Below are 16,482 nucleotides of genomic sequence, written 5' to 3'. Positions count from 1 at the left end.
TTTTTAATCTGATTTTTCTGTAATGCTTTTACCTTAAGAATAAATGTGCTTGCTTAGATGGAGGTGTGTAGCAACTTGTAACTGCTGGCAATACACTGATCATCGCGCTTCGAGAGAAACCGAAGTGCAAGCACTGGTCTTTTTAGGCAGACTGGCTTGCTAGGAATATCATAGAGTAGATCAGAGTGTATGTGTTCGAGACTATGCCAGTGGTTCTCTCAGCTTTCCACAATTAGTAGAATTACTGTCCATCAACTCAAGCAGGACAGGGACAAACAAAAGGGGGAATCTAAATTTTCACCCTGGAGGAAAGGTGCCTGTAGAATGTTAAACCAGCTGATTTGCTCCCCTCACTGAAGCCCTGCTCAGCGCTGCAGAAAATCATGTGTCCAGGATCAAGCCCTTATATGTCGCTCCCTTCTGTGCTCCTCTCTCCCTGAACGTCCCCCTGCTTCATTAAACTTAACTAACTGGGAGCACAGGAACTTGATCACGAGCTACCCGCTCACTGCAGTCCTTTAGGAAGGTTACTGGAGGGGAAATATTTTCACTAGAGCTGTCGATTAATTGCAGTTAACTCACGCAATTAACTCAAAAAAATTAATTGTGATTAAAAAAATTAATCACGATTGATCGCGCTGTTAAACAATAGAATACCAATTGAAATTTATTAAATATTTTGGATGGTTTTCTACATTTTCAAATATATCAATTTCAGTTACAACACAGAATACACAGTGTACAGTACTCACTTTATATAATTTTCATTACAAATATTTGCACTGTAAAAATGATAAACAAAAGAAATAATATTTTTTCAATTCACCTCATACAACTACTGTCATGCAATCTCTTTATCATGAAAGTGCAACTTACAAATGCAGAGGTTTTTTTGGTTACACAACTGCACTCAAAAGCAAAACAATATAAAACTTTAGAGCCTAAAAGTCCACTCAGTCCTACTTCTTGTTCAGCCAATAGCTAAGCGAAACAAGTTTGTTTACATTTACGGGAGATAATGCTGCCCACTTCTTAATTACAATGTCACCTGAAAGTCACCAATGTCACCTGAAAGTGAGAAAAGGCGTTCGCATGGCCCGTTTGTAACTGGCGTCGCACTGAAGATTCATATGTTTCTTCATGCTTCGGCCATTGTTCCAGAGGACATGCTTCCATGCTGATGATGCTCATTAAAAAAATTCATTAAATTTGTGACCAAACTCCTTAGGGGAGAATTGTATGTCTCCTTCTCTGTTTTACCCATATTCTGTCATATATTTCATGTTATAGCCATCTCGGATGATGACCCAGCACATGTTGTTTGTTTTAAGAACATTTTTACTGCAAATTTGACAAAATACAAAGAAGGTACCAATGTGAAATTTCTAAAGATAGCTACAGCACTCGACCCAAGATTTAAGAATCTGAAGTGCCTTCCAAAATCTGAGAGGGATGAGGTGTGGCGCATGCTTTCAGAAGTCATAAAAGAGCAACACACTGATGCGGAAACTACCGAACCCAAACTGCCAAAAAAAGAAAATCAACCTTCTGCTGGTGGCATCTGACTCAGATAATGAAAATGAACATGTGTTGGTCCACACTGCTTTGGATCGTTATTGAGCCGAACCCATCATCAGCACGGACACATGTCCTCTGGAACGGTGGTTGAAGCATCAAGGGACATATGAATCTTTAGCACATCTGGCATGCAAGTATTTTGCAACGCCGGCTACAACAGTGCCTGTTCTCACTTTCAGGTGCCATTGTAAACGAGAAGCAGGCAGCATTATCTTCTGAAAATGTAAAACAAACTTGTTTGTTTGAGCAATTGGCTGAACAAGAAGTAGGACTGAGTGGACTTATAGGCTCTAAAGTTTTACATTGTTTTATTTTTGAATGCAGGATTTTTTTGTACATAATTCTACATTTGTAAGTTCAACTTTCATTATAAAGCAGTTGCACTACAGTACTTGTATGAGGTGAATTGAAAAATGCTATTTCTTTTGTTTTTTTACAGTGCAAATACTTGTAATCAAAAATAAATATCAAGTGAGCACTGTACACTTTGTATTCTGTGTTGTAATTGAAATCAAGATATTTGAACATGTAGAAAACATCCAAAATATTTATATAAACGGTATTCTATTATTAACAGCGCAATTAATCAAGATTGATTTTTTTAATCGCTAGACAGCCCTAATTTTCACCTGGCTTCTACTGCTCACAGCGTCCAGCTCCAGTGAAGATTCCCCTTGCAGGGAAGAGAAAGGAAGCTGCAGGGCTGGAGGCAAAGGATCCTCCCTCCCCCAGACATCTGAGGAAGACTCTGTGGAAGCACAGAGAGGAGTGGCAGCAGTAATGTAATTGGTATGCCGCTGCTCACCTCCCTCTCTGGAGTCTGACATGCTTATCACACAGAAAACTGCTCTTTTTCGGTTGCTGCCACACAGCCGGCTTTGGCGTTAACTCTTCTGGACCCAAAGCAGGGATTTCCTTGAAGCAACGGGCTGATAGACTGACATGATCACATGACCCACAGCCACAACAAATGCACAATGCACCTCGCGTACCATCTAAATAACAAACAACATAGTCGTCCGTCCCCAGATTATTAGGCCTTTGCCTGCCCCACTCCCCAGGCTGGAAGAAGGGACAGAAAAGGCAGCTGCATCCGCAGGATCCCGACATGCCCCACACATGCTCCACTGTACTACTGATACTGAGGGGCGGTACCACCTCCTCCTTGAAGAGCCTGCTCTTGGCACGAAGGAATCTGAGAAAGGGAGTGATGAGCAAATGGAACCGGGAGCACAAGCACAGAACCTTCCTTACTCACTGATCAGCTCACAGAATTCCTCTGAAATTTTTTTTTAAAGATCAACCACTTTTATCAGGACAGCTCTGCTCCCACCGAGCTTGGCATCTAAATACAGAGCTGCCTTCTCCAGTACATCAAGGTAATGGCCTTGGCCCAACAAGCCAAAATATTCAGCATCGAGCTCCTTTTGCCTACTGATTCCTACCTTTCATGGGCCAAGCCCCATCCCCAGCAGCCCAAACTGCGCTGAGAATCTGGACCGAGGTACTCACGTCCATCACAAATCAGAGGTGGCCCTTCTGCTCCCCAAATGGCAGAGAATAGTGACGTCCTCATCTGAAGCAACCCCCAAAACAAATGCAGCATCTTCTGCCACCCACAACTCCAAATACAGACACAAGAGACCTCTGGCCTCAAGCCCAAAATACAAGGAGACAATTTCACTGCCCCCAAGCGTAACACCCAATAACCAATCTCTTCCAGCAACCCTGCCTATATCACCATGGCCTCAAGCCAAAAACCCAGCGTACACTCATCTAGTCCTTCCCAGGCCAAAATACATCCCACTAGCCCAAGGGTGGGCAAACGTTTTGGCCCAAGGGCCACATCAGGAAGTGAAATTGTATGGAGGCCCAGGTAGGGAAGGCTGTGCCCCGCAACAGCCTGGCCCTGCCCCCTATCTACCCCCACCCACTTCCCACCCCGATTGCCTGTCCTCAGAACCTCCAACCCATCCACCCCTCCCCCCTGCTCCTTGTCCCCTGACCGCCCCCTCCCAGCACCCCCCGCACCTAACCACTGCCCCCCTTGGGACCCCACCCCCATCTAACCCCCCTGCTCCCTGTTCCCTGACTACCTCCCTGACCCCTATCCACACCCCCGCCCCCTGACAGGCCCTCCCGGGACCCCACCCCCTATCCAACCCCTCCTGCTCCCTGTCCCCGGACTGCCCCAACCCTTATCCACACCCCTGCCCCGACAGGCCCCCCGGACTCCCACACCCTATCCAACCCGCCCTGTTCCCCAACCCCTGACCGCTCGCCCCCCAGAACCTCTGCCCCATCCAACCGCCCCGCCAGATGTGACCCGCGGGCCATAGTTTGCCCACCTCTGCACTAGCCGATGCCCCCTTTGACTATCCGAGGCTCAGCACTCCCTCCAATAACTCCATTTTCTGTTCGCGTTCCCCTGGACCACAAATGGCACTGCTGCACCAGGGCAGGATTCTACTGCCTGAGAGGAGATGGACTCGAACTGGCTGAGTTCACCTTCGCCCCGGAGAAGTGGGGCCGCTTTTCCTCTTTGGAAACATGCTGGGTTGACAGGAACTAGACTGGACACCTGTAATGATCTGGAGGATGGCATGGATTGCGCCCTCAGCAAGTTTGCAGATGACACTAAACTGGGAGGAGAGGTAGATACGCTGGAGGGTAGGGATAGGATACAGAGGGACCTAGACAAATTAGAGGATTGGGCCAAAAGAAATCTGATGAGGTTCAACAAGGACAAGTGCAGAGTCCTGCACTTAGGATGGAAGAATCCCATGTACCGCTACAGACTAGGGACCGACTGGCTAGGCAGCAGTTCTGCAGAAAAGGACCTAGGGGTTACAGTGGACGAGAAGCTGGATATGAGTCAACGGTGTGCCCTTGTTGCCAAGAAGGCCAATGGCATTTTGGGATGTATAAGTCGGGGCACTGCCAGCAGATCAAGGGACGTGATCGTTCCCCTCTATTTGACAATCGTGAGGCCACATCTGGAGTACTGTGTCCAGTTTTGGGCCCCACAATACAAGAAGGATGAGGAAAAACTGGAAAGCGTCCAGCGGAGGGCAACAAAAATGATTAGGGGACTGGAGCACATGACTTATGAGGAGAGGCTGAGGGAACTGGGATTGTTTAGTCTGCAGAAGAGAAGAATGAGGGGGCATTTGATAGCTGCTTTCAACTACCTGAAAGGGGGTTCCAAAGAGGATGGATCTAGACTGTTCTCAGTGGTGGCAGATGACAGAACGAGGAGTAATGGTCTCAAGTTACAGTGGGGGAGGTTTAGGTTGGATATTAAGAAAAACTTTTTCACTAGGAGGGTGGTGAAACACTGGAATGCGTTACCTAGTGAGGTGGTGACATCTCCTTCCTTAGCGATTTTTAAGGTCAGGCTTGACAAAGCCCTGGCTGGGATGATTTAGTTGGGGATTGGTCCTGCTTTGAGCAGGGGGTTGGACTAGATGACGTCCTGGGGTCTCTCCCAACCCTGATATTCTATGATTCTATGAACACTAGCACCTTCCCTCTCTCAGCTGATTAACGACCCTGTCGCTCTTCTCTGTTTGAATTGCTCTCTGCCCTGCCCCGCTACAGGTTTGAGGCTGAATCAGGGGGTGTCTCCCACCATTTCAATCATGTTCCCTATACGCTCTAGCGGTCTCTGCCCCCTTTCCACCCCACAGACTGACAGCAGCCAACAAAGGTACTTGGTAAGTCTCTCTCTCTCACACACACACACAGAGATAAATGCTAGAAAGTGCTACTAATGCCAGGGACATCACTACTGAAAGTTGCTGCCTTGGCCTGTCTGGCTGCAATGCACCTGTTTCTGGGACCATTCTAACAAGCCTCCTTCCTAACCAACACACTTTGCAAACTGCCCCTTCCCCCATTTTTAATCAGTGCCAACATTTCACAGAAATGTTAAATGCATGCAGACAAAGGGGGGAGCGTGCACGCCACACAAGTGTGAGAACGGAGGGAATGTGCTGTTAGCAACCCCTTGAAAGTGGGTGAACATGCTAACTGTAGTCAGTGCATCTCGAGTGACACACAGGCAATTACACCTAAAACACAAGTAATTGCCTTCCCACATCCTGCTTCTCCATCGAGTGCTGCTCCAGCTCTTTACCCTCACACTCTAGGTAAATTACAGGGTAGAGGCAGCAAAGTACAAACAGGGTCAGTCCACAAGCAAACAGCCCATGCAGTCCCCGCTCTCCTCATCTGACATTCCTAACAGATCTCCATGCAAATTACACCTAAGGGCTATCAGAGTCATGCAGCTGATCAGGCTGGAGAAAGACACTTCTCCAGGAGCATTCTGACTTGGCTTTAACCTGCCACTTCTCCATATGTATGGCTGTAATTCACAGCGCTAGACACAGGGCTAAGCAGACTGGAGTCAACTGGGAAGAAAACTCTCCCAGGGAAATGGAGGGCTGGGCTGGATCACTGATATTCAGGAGAGCATCCCCCCCGCCTCTGAAAGACGGTTCAGTAAATGAATACGAGCACTGACCTTTCCTCCAGAAGGCTTCACGGCCTTCTCCGTCCTGCCCCTCTGAACCTGGCTGCCCTCTTGTGCAGGGAGTGGGCAGCCATCTTCCAAGATCGACCCCGAGATCTGACTGGCTACAGTATCCCTGGTGGGCTGACGGGACGAGTCACTCCCATATCCTGAGGAGCGCTGGGCAGTGCTGGTGGTCGGCCCGCTGAACGAAGAGTCGCTCTGAGAGGCAGACAGTTTAGTGCCAGGCTGAATCCAGGTGCCCTCTCCCCCCTTGAGGGCAGGTTTCTCCCGTGACAATGACAGCCTCTGGGGCTTCTCAAAGCCTTGGTTTTCCACCTGGTCCACCATGGGCGACGGTGTGGACAATTCTGAGATGGTGCCTGGCTCTACGAACCACGAACCTGTCCACGTGGCACTTGAAATACTTTCATTCCCCTCTTCTGCATCCCAGACCTCCGGAGATCCGCCAGCTTCCACCAAAGCTTTAGGCTTCTCCGGCCCACGTCTGCCCCCTGGCTCCTCTCTAGACACCGCGTGACACCTGGACACAAGCTGGTCTTCATCCCTCCTCTTGTAGTCTTTGACTGCGGTCTCCCTTTGTAAAGGCAACAGCACAGCTCTGCTGCTGCCAGCTCCTGTCCTTTGAAATTCAACCAGCCTGCTCACAGCCTTCTCACAGTTCTTCTCCACAGGGTTGTCTAGCAGGCGTGCAATGACTGTGGTGCCCTCCTCAGGGGAACCCCTCCTGCCCCCAGACCCCGAGGGCCAGTGCTCGACCACCAGCTGAGCCTTCCGGACTTCCCCTTGAAATCTCTCTTTCACCTGTACAAGGAGACCCTGAGGCAGTGCCTCTGGACTTGAGCTGGGATTAGGATCCAGGGGCTGTGAGGTGCCTTGGTGCAGGGTCTTGGAAATTTCCTCTCCTCCCTCCTGCTGAGGCTGTACTTTGAACTTCTCCAGTGCCTCATCATCCTCAGCAATCTCCACGCCAGGCAAGGGCTGCTCCTTGGGATTTGCCTCTGGCACCGTTCTCTTCTTCCCCCTCCGCTTCCGTTTAAAGCGAACCCTCTTTTGGGGAGACAGAGGAGCCTTTCCTGGGCCAGCAGCCTGCTCTTTCGGTTCCTTAACGCAGCCCAGAGAATTCCCCATCTCCTCTGAGCAGAAAATACCAGCAATAATGCAGCTAAGCTGGTCCCAGGCCCCTGGATAAATCCTGACCTTAGCTTCATCAGCTTAGACGCACATTTTAAAACACGGAGCACTGTGGGCGATCCCCCATATTCTCTCTCTCGCCCTCACTCACACACACGGAGTCTCTCCCAGCTGCTGCTGTTCCAGACAGCCATCTTACAGACTAGGAGCTGCAACAAGACAAATTCAAAGCATCTCACTGCAGTTCAGAAATCACTTGACCTAAAAGCAGACAGAGACTGGATTGGTTGCAGCTTTCTCTCTCCAAATATGAGGTAATTGGAGCACTGCCCTCGGTAACACAAACAGAAAGCAAGAACCAGACAGAAATCGGGGGGGTGGGGGGGGGAGGGAGGGAGAGAGAGAGGCTGGGGGAGGATGTGGGGGGAGAGAAAGGAGGGTGGGAAGTCAGAAGAAGGGAGGTTGAGCAAAGGTAGCATAAAGAAAAGGGTGGGTAGAAGTAGGGAGAAGCACGGAGAAGATGAGGAGACTCAGCACGCATACTAACAGGAAATCCCATGGCCAACGCTGCGTGGGAAGCCCACAATTCCTGCCCCTGCACGGAAACAGATTCCTCCGGGCTACGGTCAAGGCGTTTCGGAGGGTCTGCTCACACTGCCTGATGTTTACTCTATTCCTGACTGTTGTCAAATAAACAGCCTCCGACTGCTCCACTCTGGCCATAGGCAGGCTGCTTTTCCTCCAATCACAGCGGAGGAGCATACGGCGGGAGTGGAACCTCCCCAAAGGGTTAATTGTCCTTATCGCTGCACAGGACAGCCGAGGAATTCAGAGCAGCTTGGGCACCCGTTAGAGAAGGGGAGTCTCTGGGTGCTGAAACGGTAGGTCAGCAGCACACACCCTAGTGTGATTTCCGATGGCGGAGCAGCAGAGGGCACTTAGTGCCCATCCTACCTTCTTCCTGCATCCCCAAGGTGAACTCAAGCCCCCTTGCCCAGTGCTACTACAGCGATGTCACACCAGCATCCTTCCACCCTAGGCAGAGTCACGCGATGGGGACCAGAGCCCCCCCAGGACTCAGTGCTCACCTTCTCCACAACACACACACGCACTTTGGGACTAAAACCCAGCACCCTGCCTGCCCCACCCCTCCCCAGAGAGTGGGGATTTGGCTGGGTTGGTACAGGGAGCTCTGACCATTCCCTTCCTTGTAGCAAAATGCACGCCACGCACTAGACACCTGCAACATCCACCCCGCCCTCTGCCCGCCAAACAGACCCCACTAGCAGAGCAGCAAACAGCTCAGTGGCCAGCTACAGCCTTCCAAACCCAGAGACACCAGCTCCCAGGGCTGCTCCCTCCTAGTGCCCCTGAGCTGAGGTTTCATTCGTTCCCTTCCAAGCCTCCTCTCAACCAGCAAGGGGCTTGTTCGCTTCAAGGTAAAAGGCAAAACAAACTACAGGCCCACATCTCCCAAGCAGGGTTTGCACCAGCCCCCCAGAAAACGGGGAGACAAGTCATGGTCACTAGGCCTGCAGTGCAGAGATGGCACCTGGAGCTCGAAGCAAAGGACACTGCACTGCCCCTTGGCTGTTTCTTTGCAGCAGTGGGCTATGGACTTTCAAATATGGAAGACATGAACGAGATTAAGGGGTTAGCAATAGAGCTACATTCCTAGAAGAAATCTCCTTATTCCAGGCAGAGAGGCAGTGTACAACAGGGAGTGTGTAAGGCCAGGGAGCAGGCCCAGCTGTAAGCACTTAATCTCCCTGGGCCAGACCAGCTATCCTCAACAAATCCTCACGGCTGGTAGGTTTTCACTTCTTGACTGCGGAGGGAGCAAGCCCGAAACAGCTCCAGGACAGTGCCGCGGGATGGCTCCTGCACTCCCATCCGCCTGCCTCAGAACTGCAGTACGCTCCCTTTGAAACCCAGCTCCTTCAGGCCAACTGCAGTGCAGCAGCACCACCTAGTGTCCCCCGAGACATCCGAAACGAGCCGAAAAAACAGGAACCATGTCGGAGATTTGGCCAAGGGGCCCCTTTTTATCCTCGCCTCTGAATTTTAGCACCTCACTTTGTGCGGTCTTAGGAAATAGGGAGAGGAGGTGGCCACATACAGACAGGGATAGTTCATTCACCTTCTACTTAGGGCTTGAATTCACTCATTTTGTTTCTCACTGCTGGAGTGAGGTCAGTGCCCGAGCTGATGGTCACACAGGAGAAAGAAATAATTATGGCCGAAAAAGAACATGAGGCCGGACCCCTCACATGCCCGTAAGAGTTATCAGTCTGCTTTGCATTCTGACCCTGCTCAACTCTTACACTTCCAAAGGCCACAGAGCGTGCTCTAGTGAGAGTCTAGTCAACACATTCAGGACCAGATTTATAGATAAACTCGTGCACCCAATTTAGGGAGTGCAAATCTGCTATAGGAGTGGCCTGAGAACACACCCCCAGAAGCCAAGATTCAAGTTCCCAAGAGTTAACCAAGTTAACCAATAGGTGCTTGAAGGGAATATGTTAAACTCTTCACCACATCGCATCTCTAGCTGTGCATTCTTGTGAACTCTGACTAGAGATGAGTGTGAACACCTCAAACTTTGCAAAGCCCAGTCTCAGAGGCGGCCCATCTATTTCTTCCCAGCGAACAGGGAGGGTGTCATTCAGAACAGATTGCTGACCACAGAAACGCGTATGGATGCTCCAGCTCTTCCCCCCTTGTACCAGCCAGGAGGGTTTCACTCTAAAAGAGGGAGCAGGATTTTCACAAGTAACTAGTGACTCCTTTAACTTGAGGCCTTGATTGTTTAGACCCCAGGCTAACACTTTCAAAAGAGATTAGTGATTTCAGACTCCCTATTTAAGACACTATAAAGGGGCCTGGTTTTCAGGAAGTGCTGAGCACTTGCCCTCTGAAAATCAAGCCCCCTTTAAGATGTCTCAAACTGAGCACCCAAAAATCATTTGTCTCTTTTCAGAGTGTTCGCTAGGAGTCTCCCCAGTGGGTTCACTGAATCGAAAAGTTCTCAGGAATTTGTTCACACAGGCACAGAGGCTGCAGCGAAGGCCTGTTGGTCTCACACTACACACCTCTAGCCAGTGCTCAGGGCCCCCTCCGGAAGGCACAAGCAGACAAATGGACGGAAACAGGCAGACACTTGTACTGACAATGAAGGCAAGTGACTGATGAAGTGGTGTTAATTCCTCATCAATATACAGCCTCTCAAGTCCACCGATTGCAGAAGCAGGGAGCCGACCAGTATAAACACACTGTGCCCTAGAGACATGCTTCTCAAGCTCTCTGATGTGGGGGACCGGCAAGTTTTTTTTTCCAGAGCGCGCAGACCGGCAGCTGATGGCTCGCAGACCAGCACCAGTCCATGGACCACCACTTTGAGTAGCACTGTCCTAGAGAGCTGCCCAGGCTGAACCAAACAAGAACACAGCCATAAGACAGGCAAAAACTCCATCACAATCTATACACACAGGCAGAAATGCAATAATTAGCCAAGTCAGTGACCCCAACACAGCTCCAGAGCGCCCTGCATCACAGAAGGGCAACAGCTGCCAAGGGAGACTGGCAAGGACTGCTCAGGACATGCTAATACACGCCACCTGGACTTGCATATATGCACAGAGAACTGAAAGCAAAACTGGTTTGGTTACAGGTGGCTCCAAGGCGCTGGATTCAGAGAGGCCTGCTCTGTGAAAACCTTCTGCTTCCTCCCAGGCAGCTGTGGCCACTGGGCCGCCATCAACAAATAAAACTCCACAGAATCAATTTAGTCTTCAGTCAGCTAGCGCTGGGATTGCCCTCGCAGAGCAGAATGATTTAGTTCCTGTCAGTGGGAAAGCGGGGGGCTGGATTACCCCTATTACATGCGTGTGGATCTAGCACTCCCGTTAACAATGGTCACCCACAGCGAGAGGAGCTCTGCAGTGAGGAATGCCACTCAGAAATTCATCTGTCCACCCAAAGAGCCTCGGTGAGGAAAACTCAAATCCTATGGAAAACAGCTGCCAACAAAGGACTATTATCCGGCTTTGCAGGAAGCACAGGAGCTCCCGAGGCCACCCCGTAGTGCTGGCGTTCCCTCTATCCCGACCCCACCAGCATGCCAGTGCCATGCCTGACAGCACCCAGGCGCTCTGAGATTGCGGCTCCACCTAAGACACTCAGTCACACCAAATCCCACAGCCAGCACGTCAGGGCAGCAGCTCACATGCCTGGCACGATGCACTCCCCACACACCTGCTCAGCCTCGAACATGGGGATCCGAGCCGACACAGAACCAACGCGCCAGCGTGACGTTAAGGGCCCTATGCTGCTGCACGTGCTGCCTTTCTGCTGACATCTAAGACGGATGCCCTGACGGCCTGTGGCACTGGAGACCCTGTGACGTGGTTTGTAAGAACAGCGGTGCTAATCTCAGTGTCATGGTCAACTCCCACTTGGGCAGTTACACTCTGACAACCTAAATTCCTCCTGCCACCTCAGACGGACGGGCTATTCTCTTCCACTCATGTCCTGAACTGCCAAGTTGCATTGCCACACAGCTGCTGTCTTCCACCCGAGACAAAGGAGGTGCGATTACTAATTGACTGTACAAACTATACATAGAGGAGAGTGTGTGAAGGACAGGGAGCTTTTGGAAGGAAGGTTGCTGTAAAAACATGAGATCGCTGTAACCAAATGCACCCCTATATTCAAACCCGACACACTATTGTAATAATCTTTGTACACAATATGCCTTGTATTGTGAAAACTAATAACTCGCGCGTCAATATCATCAAGGTGAAATGTGTGTAGCAGCATTATATGTAAAATTATGAATCCCCCCTGAATGACGTTGGCAGTACATGTTCAAACCCACTTAGCCCCAACTAGGCAGAAGTGATTAAGCAGGCCTATCTTAAACACAAATCAGATGTGAAGAATTATAACATTCATAAACCAGTCGGAGAACACTTCAATTTCTCTGGTCATGCGATTACAGACATGAAAGTTGCGATATTACAACAGAAAAACTTCAAATCCAGACTCCAGCGAGAGACTGCTGAATTGGAATTCATTTGCAAATTGGATACAATTAACTTAGGCTTGAATAAAGACTGGGAGTGGCTAAGTCATTATGCAAGGTAACCTATTTCCCCTTGTTTTTTCCTACCCCCCGCACCCCCATTCCTAAGATGTTCTTGTTAAACCCTGGATTTGTGCTGGAAATGGCCCACCTTGATAATCATACACATTGTAAGAAGAGTGATCACTTTACATAAGCTATTACCAGCAGGAGAGTGGGGTGGGGGAAGAGAAAACCTTTTGTAGTGATAAACACCCATTTTTTCATGGTTTGTGTGTATAAAAACATCTTCTGTATTTTCCACAGTATACAGCCGATGAAGTGAGCTGTAGCTCACAAAAGCTCATGCTCAAATAAATTGGTTAGTCTCCAAGGTGCCACAAGTACTCCTTTTTTTTTTTAAAGGAATATGTGTTTACCTCAATTTACATATAAGTAGTAAACAAGGTCCTTGAGACAGCAAAGGGGCAGGAACAGACCGAGCTGCATTTTATCAAACAGCATCATGGAACCTCTTTCACTACCAAAAAGTCTCTCTCTTCACGGCTGGAATGAACTTTAACTAGGGGTAACCCTCAGGAAAATGCATTTTAAAGGGTGACTGGACTGTACAAGTGAGGGGCAAAAACACACCATGTTATCTCTCCCTATCCATCTCTCTCTTTCATCAAAGAAGACAAAAGAAACCAGCCCTTTGGGGGCAGATCCTGACTTGAGAATGTTCTCAGCAATGTTGCTGGGAACCTGTGGTAAGAATTTACTTTGTATCAAGTCTAGTTGGTTAAATTTAGTTACTGGGAAGTTTCTCTTTATTTCTCTTTTAACCATTTCGGACTTTAACGCCTTGAACTTGCAATCTCTTAAAATCTCTCTCCTTGTAATTAAATAAACATGTTTTATTCTTTAATCAAAACTAAGCCAGTGTTGTCTTTAAACTGAACTATGAGGGTAACTCCATTTATGGTAGCAGACTGTTGTACATTGACCGCTTGACCTCCAATATCTGGACTGTCCAGGAAAGGGCTGGACAATGCAGAACACATATTTTTGGGAGGAAATCTGGAACTGGGAGTATGTTGGGGTCACTGCAGGTGGTAACCAAGGCTGGTGGAAGTCAGAGTGTGACTGGAGTGTGCTGGCAGGGTGCAGCTATACACAGACAATCCGGGGGTGACCTGCATGCTGTTTGCAAAGGGCCCAGGTTGGGACTTAAAGCAGCAAAGCATTGCAAGGCACCCAAGGTTACAGGGCAAGTGGGGATCCAGCTCCTCACTGGTCTGGACTGCATCCCAGAATGTCATAATCACACACTCCCCAGACACCCTTCTCCAAATCTACTCTCCCCTTTCCCCTGCTCAATGCACTGAAGAGCCCTGGAGGGCTCAGCTTTCCAGCTCAGCTGAGCAAATAGCAGCTGCCAATAACCTTGATGCCAATCAAAGGGCCACAGCACACATAATCCATCATTAGTGATTTAATTATGTAAATGACCAGAGAAGGGAATTCTTATTCTCTCTGGCCTGGTCTCCATGACACTGTTATATATGCTAATCTTCCTGACCAACCTGTATGAAGGCATTACCATTAAATATACTCATGTTCTCCAGACAGATGCCAGAGCCCTTGGGACTCAACATGCCCCTTTTTCCGCTCTGTGCCCTTCAAAAAGTCACATCCCTACCTGAAAGTGGAGAATAATGGTCCATATGAGACCCAGGGTCAGCTTCGGGTTGCCATCTGTAATGTCATCATTGCGAATGTTCACCAGCTTCACCTGTGGGGAAGCACCAGGGACTGTCAAAACTTCAAATCAGATGCTTCAACAAAGACAGGAGGACTTTTCTCTCCAACCACTCCACCACCACCCTGCCCTCCCCAAACCAGTCATGTGCACCTAGCAGGTGCAATCAATTGGCCAGAGAATGGGACAGGATCTCAAGGCTCCAGCATTCTATTCCCAGCCCTGCCACTGACTCACTGGGTGATGAGGAGCAAAAAAATCAATCCTTGCCTTTTCTGCAAAAGAAGGATTGAAATAACCATTTCTCAATTCCCTAGTGCCTTCTGCTGAAGGGCCTTCACGTGTTTTACTAGCATTTCTTATTTCGGTTTCTACAAAGAGTGTCATGCCCCTACAGCCACTTGTGCATAATTTAAAATCTACAAAGCACATCACGTAGCTAGGAGAGCACACCCAAACCCAAAGCCACTTGTGCATAATTTAAAATCTACAAAGCACATCACGTAGCTAGGAGAGCACACCCAAACCCAATCACCCCCACCTGCACCGCAAAAATCAATCAGCTCAGGAATTAAGCCTGAGATCACAGCACCCTCAAGAGGCAGGCAAGCACCTGTGATCCCCAGGTTCACAGCTGGGGAGACAGGGAGAGGTGAAGTGCCTTGTTCAAGGTCACATGGGAAGCTTGTAGCACAGCAGGGAATGAAACCCACTCTTGATACCCAACCTGTGGCTACACTGGGATTTTACTCGCCCATCTCACAGGAGCCTTCTGAGGGGGAGCCAGTGTGCGTAGCTGAGATGCTCGGCATAAAAGATTGCCAGAAATACATGAAGTATCACCACCATCTTCAGAGCTACCAGCAAACAGAAACCGGGGTGTGCACCGGTAGGTCTGGATACTCCCGCTTACCTCTCAGCTCTCCACTCACAGCTTCCACTTGTTTCAGACTCCTCTCTGCCCTCCGTTGTCTCAACGGCCCCTCCCCGCTACCATCTGGCTCCCAGAAGGAGGGGAGTCTCTGACGGGAGGGTGAGTGATGCTCCCCACTTCCAGGCACAGGATCTCAGCAGCAAGAGCCTGCGACACCGGCAGTTCTTCTCCGCCCACCCCCAAACTCTGCACCTTTGACGTTCCAGGGCATCACTAAGAGAGCATTCGGAGTAAGGCGTGTCCCAGCATGCACTCTGCTGCGATGCCATAGCACTGCAGAGGAGCAATGGTGGGGAGGGGTGGGTGTGTGGGGGTGTGCATGTGTAGAGAGAAACATGCTCCTTAGAACCTCTGGCAAAACATTTCTGCATCTCTACCAAGAAGCTAGGGAGCCGCTAAGTTACACGCCCTCCCTAGGGAAGGGCAGGTCTATTCAGTGCGCCTTCAGCTAGCCAGAGGAGTTAATCTCTGCTTCGGCACAACCGATACAATTCAGCATCGTCATTCATCATGAGTGTGTCATGACTGAAGACTGACAGAACAGGCAGGACAGAACTCCCCACCCCGTGAGCCGCAGGAACTGCTGGAAACATCCCTCTGCTTAGGGGCTGAGAGTTCTGGCTGGTTAGAAGGAGGGTCTATTACATCCACTTGAGGAAATGCCCGACAGAGACCAGACAGACCTCTTAGGAGCCCAGCACTTCCTGAATGCTGGGAAGGGGGAGAAACATAGGACCGAAAGCGACCTCCTGGGTCATCGGATCTAGCCCCTAGTTATCTCAGGCAACCCTGACATAAAACTCACCAAGCTCCATCTTCAAACTAGTTTGGTTGGCTCCCAATCCTCCCACTGGGAGGCTGTTCCAGAACCTCACTCCGGCAATGGCTAGAAACCGTCTTCTAACTTCTAGCCTAAACCTATTCATGGCCAGGTCACACACATCTGTTCCTGTGCCAACATTATCCTAAGGACACCAGAAGAGCTCCCAAGCATACACTGCACTCAGAGCTGACCAAGTCAGTTCCTGGGACACAGGAAGCCTGCGGGGCTCTAGGGGTTGTATCCATCTGAGACACTTGCAACGGCTTCCTGGAAAGAAAGAGTCCTAACTCCTCATTCTGACCTAGGGTGACCAGATTTAACGGAGAAAATATCGGGACACATGGGGGAAACAACAACAACAGCGGCCAGAGTTGCCAAAGCAAAACAAAAAACAGACGCCGGAGTGGCCAAAGCCAGAATTTTGGGACAAATGGCGTCCCGACCATGCATCGTTCGAGATGCGGGGCAAAGACCTAAAAATTGGGACGTCTGGTCACCCTATTCTGACCACCACCACCCCCTCCCCTCAGGAGGCGTGGATAGCACTGGGGGCTCTCAGCGCCCACAAGGGAAGGTACTCTCTGCAGTACTGACATTGACGGGCATCTAGATGCCCTAGGGATGGGCGCAGCAGAAATAAACGGATAGTGCT

At 49.7% G+C, this 16,482-nt stretch overlaps 1 protein-coding gene across 28 annotated transcripts in view; it reads right to left on the bottom strand.

The window, feature by feature from the left end:
• MACF1 (microtubule actin crosslinking factor 1) overlaps positions 1-16,482 on the bottom strand; it is a 252,185-nt gene that overhangs the window by 139,785 nt on the left and 95,918 nt on the right. For 12 of the 28 annotated variants that reach the window (XM_048825763.2, XM_048825769.2, XM_048825770.2 and 9 more), the window contains one exon: positions 14,014-14,106. In XM_048825763.2, the coding sequence (XP_048681720.2) occupies positions 14,014-14,106 (93 nt within the window). Of the gene's footprint in view, positions 1-6,106; positions 7,430-14,013; positions 14,107-16,482 lie in introns of those variants that run through there. The other 16 variants (XM_048825757.2, XM_048825754.2, XM_048825748.2 and 13 more) reach the window with 6 other exon arrangements.

Source organism: Caretta caretta, chromosome 19 (assembly GCF_965140235.1).
Source record: "Caretta caretta isolate rCarCar2 chromosome 19, rCarCar1.hap1, whole genome shotgun sequence".
Lineage (NCBI taxonomy): Eukaryota > Metazoa > Chordata > Testudines > Cheloniidae > Caretta > Caretta caretta.
The sequence above is the reverse complement of the archived record's forward strand: the minus strand, read 5'-3'. Positions and strand labels throughout refer to the sequence as shown.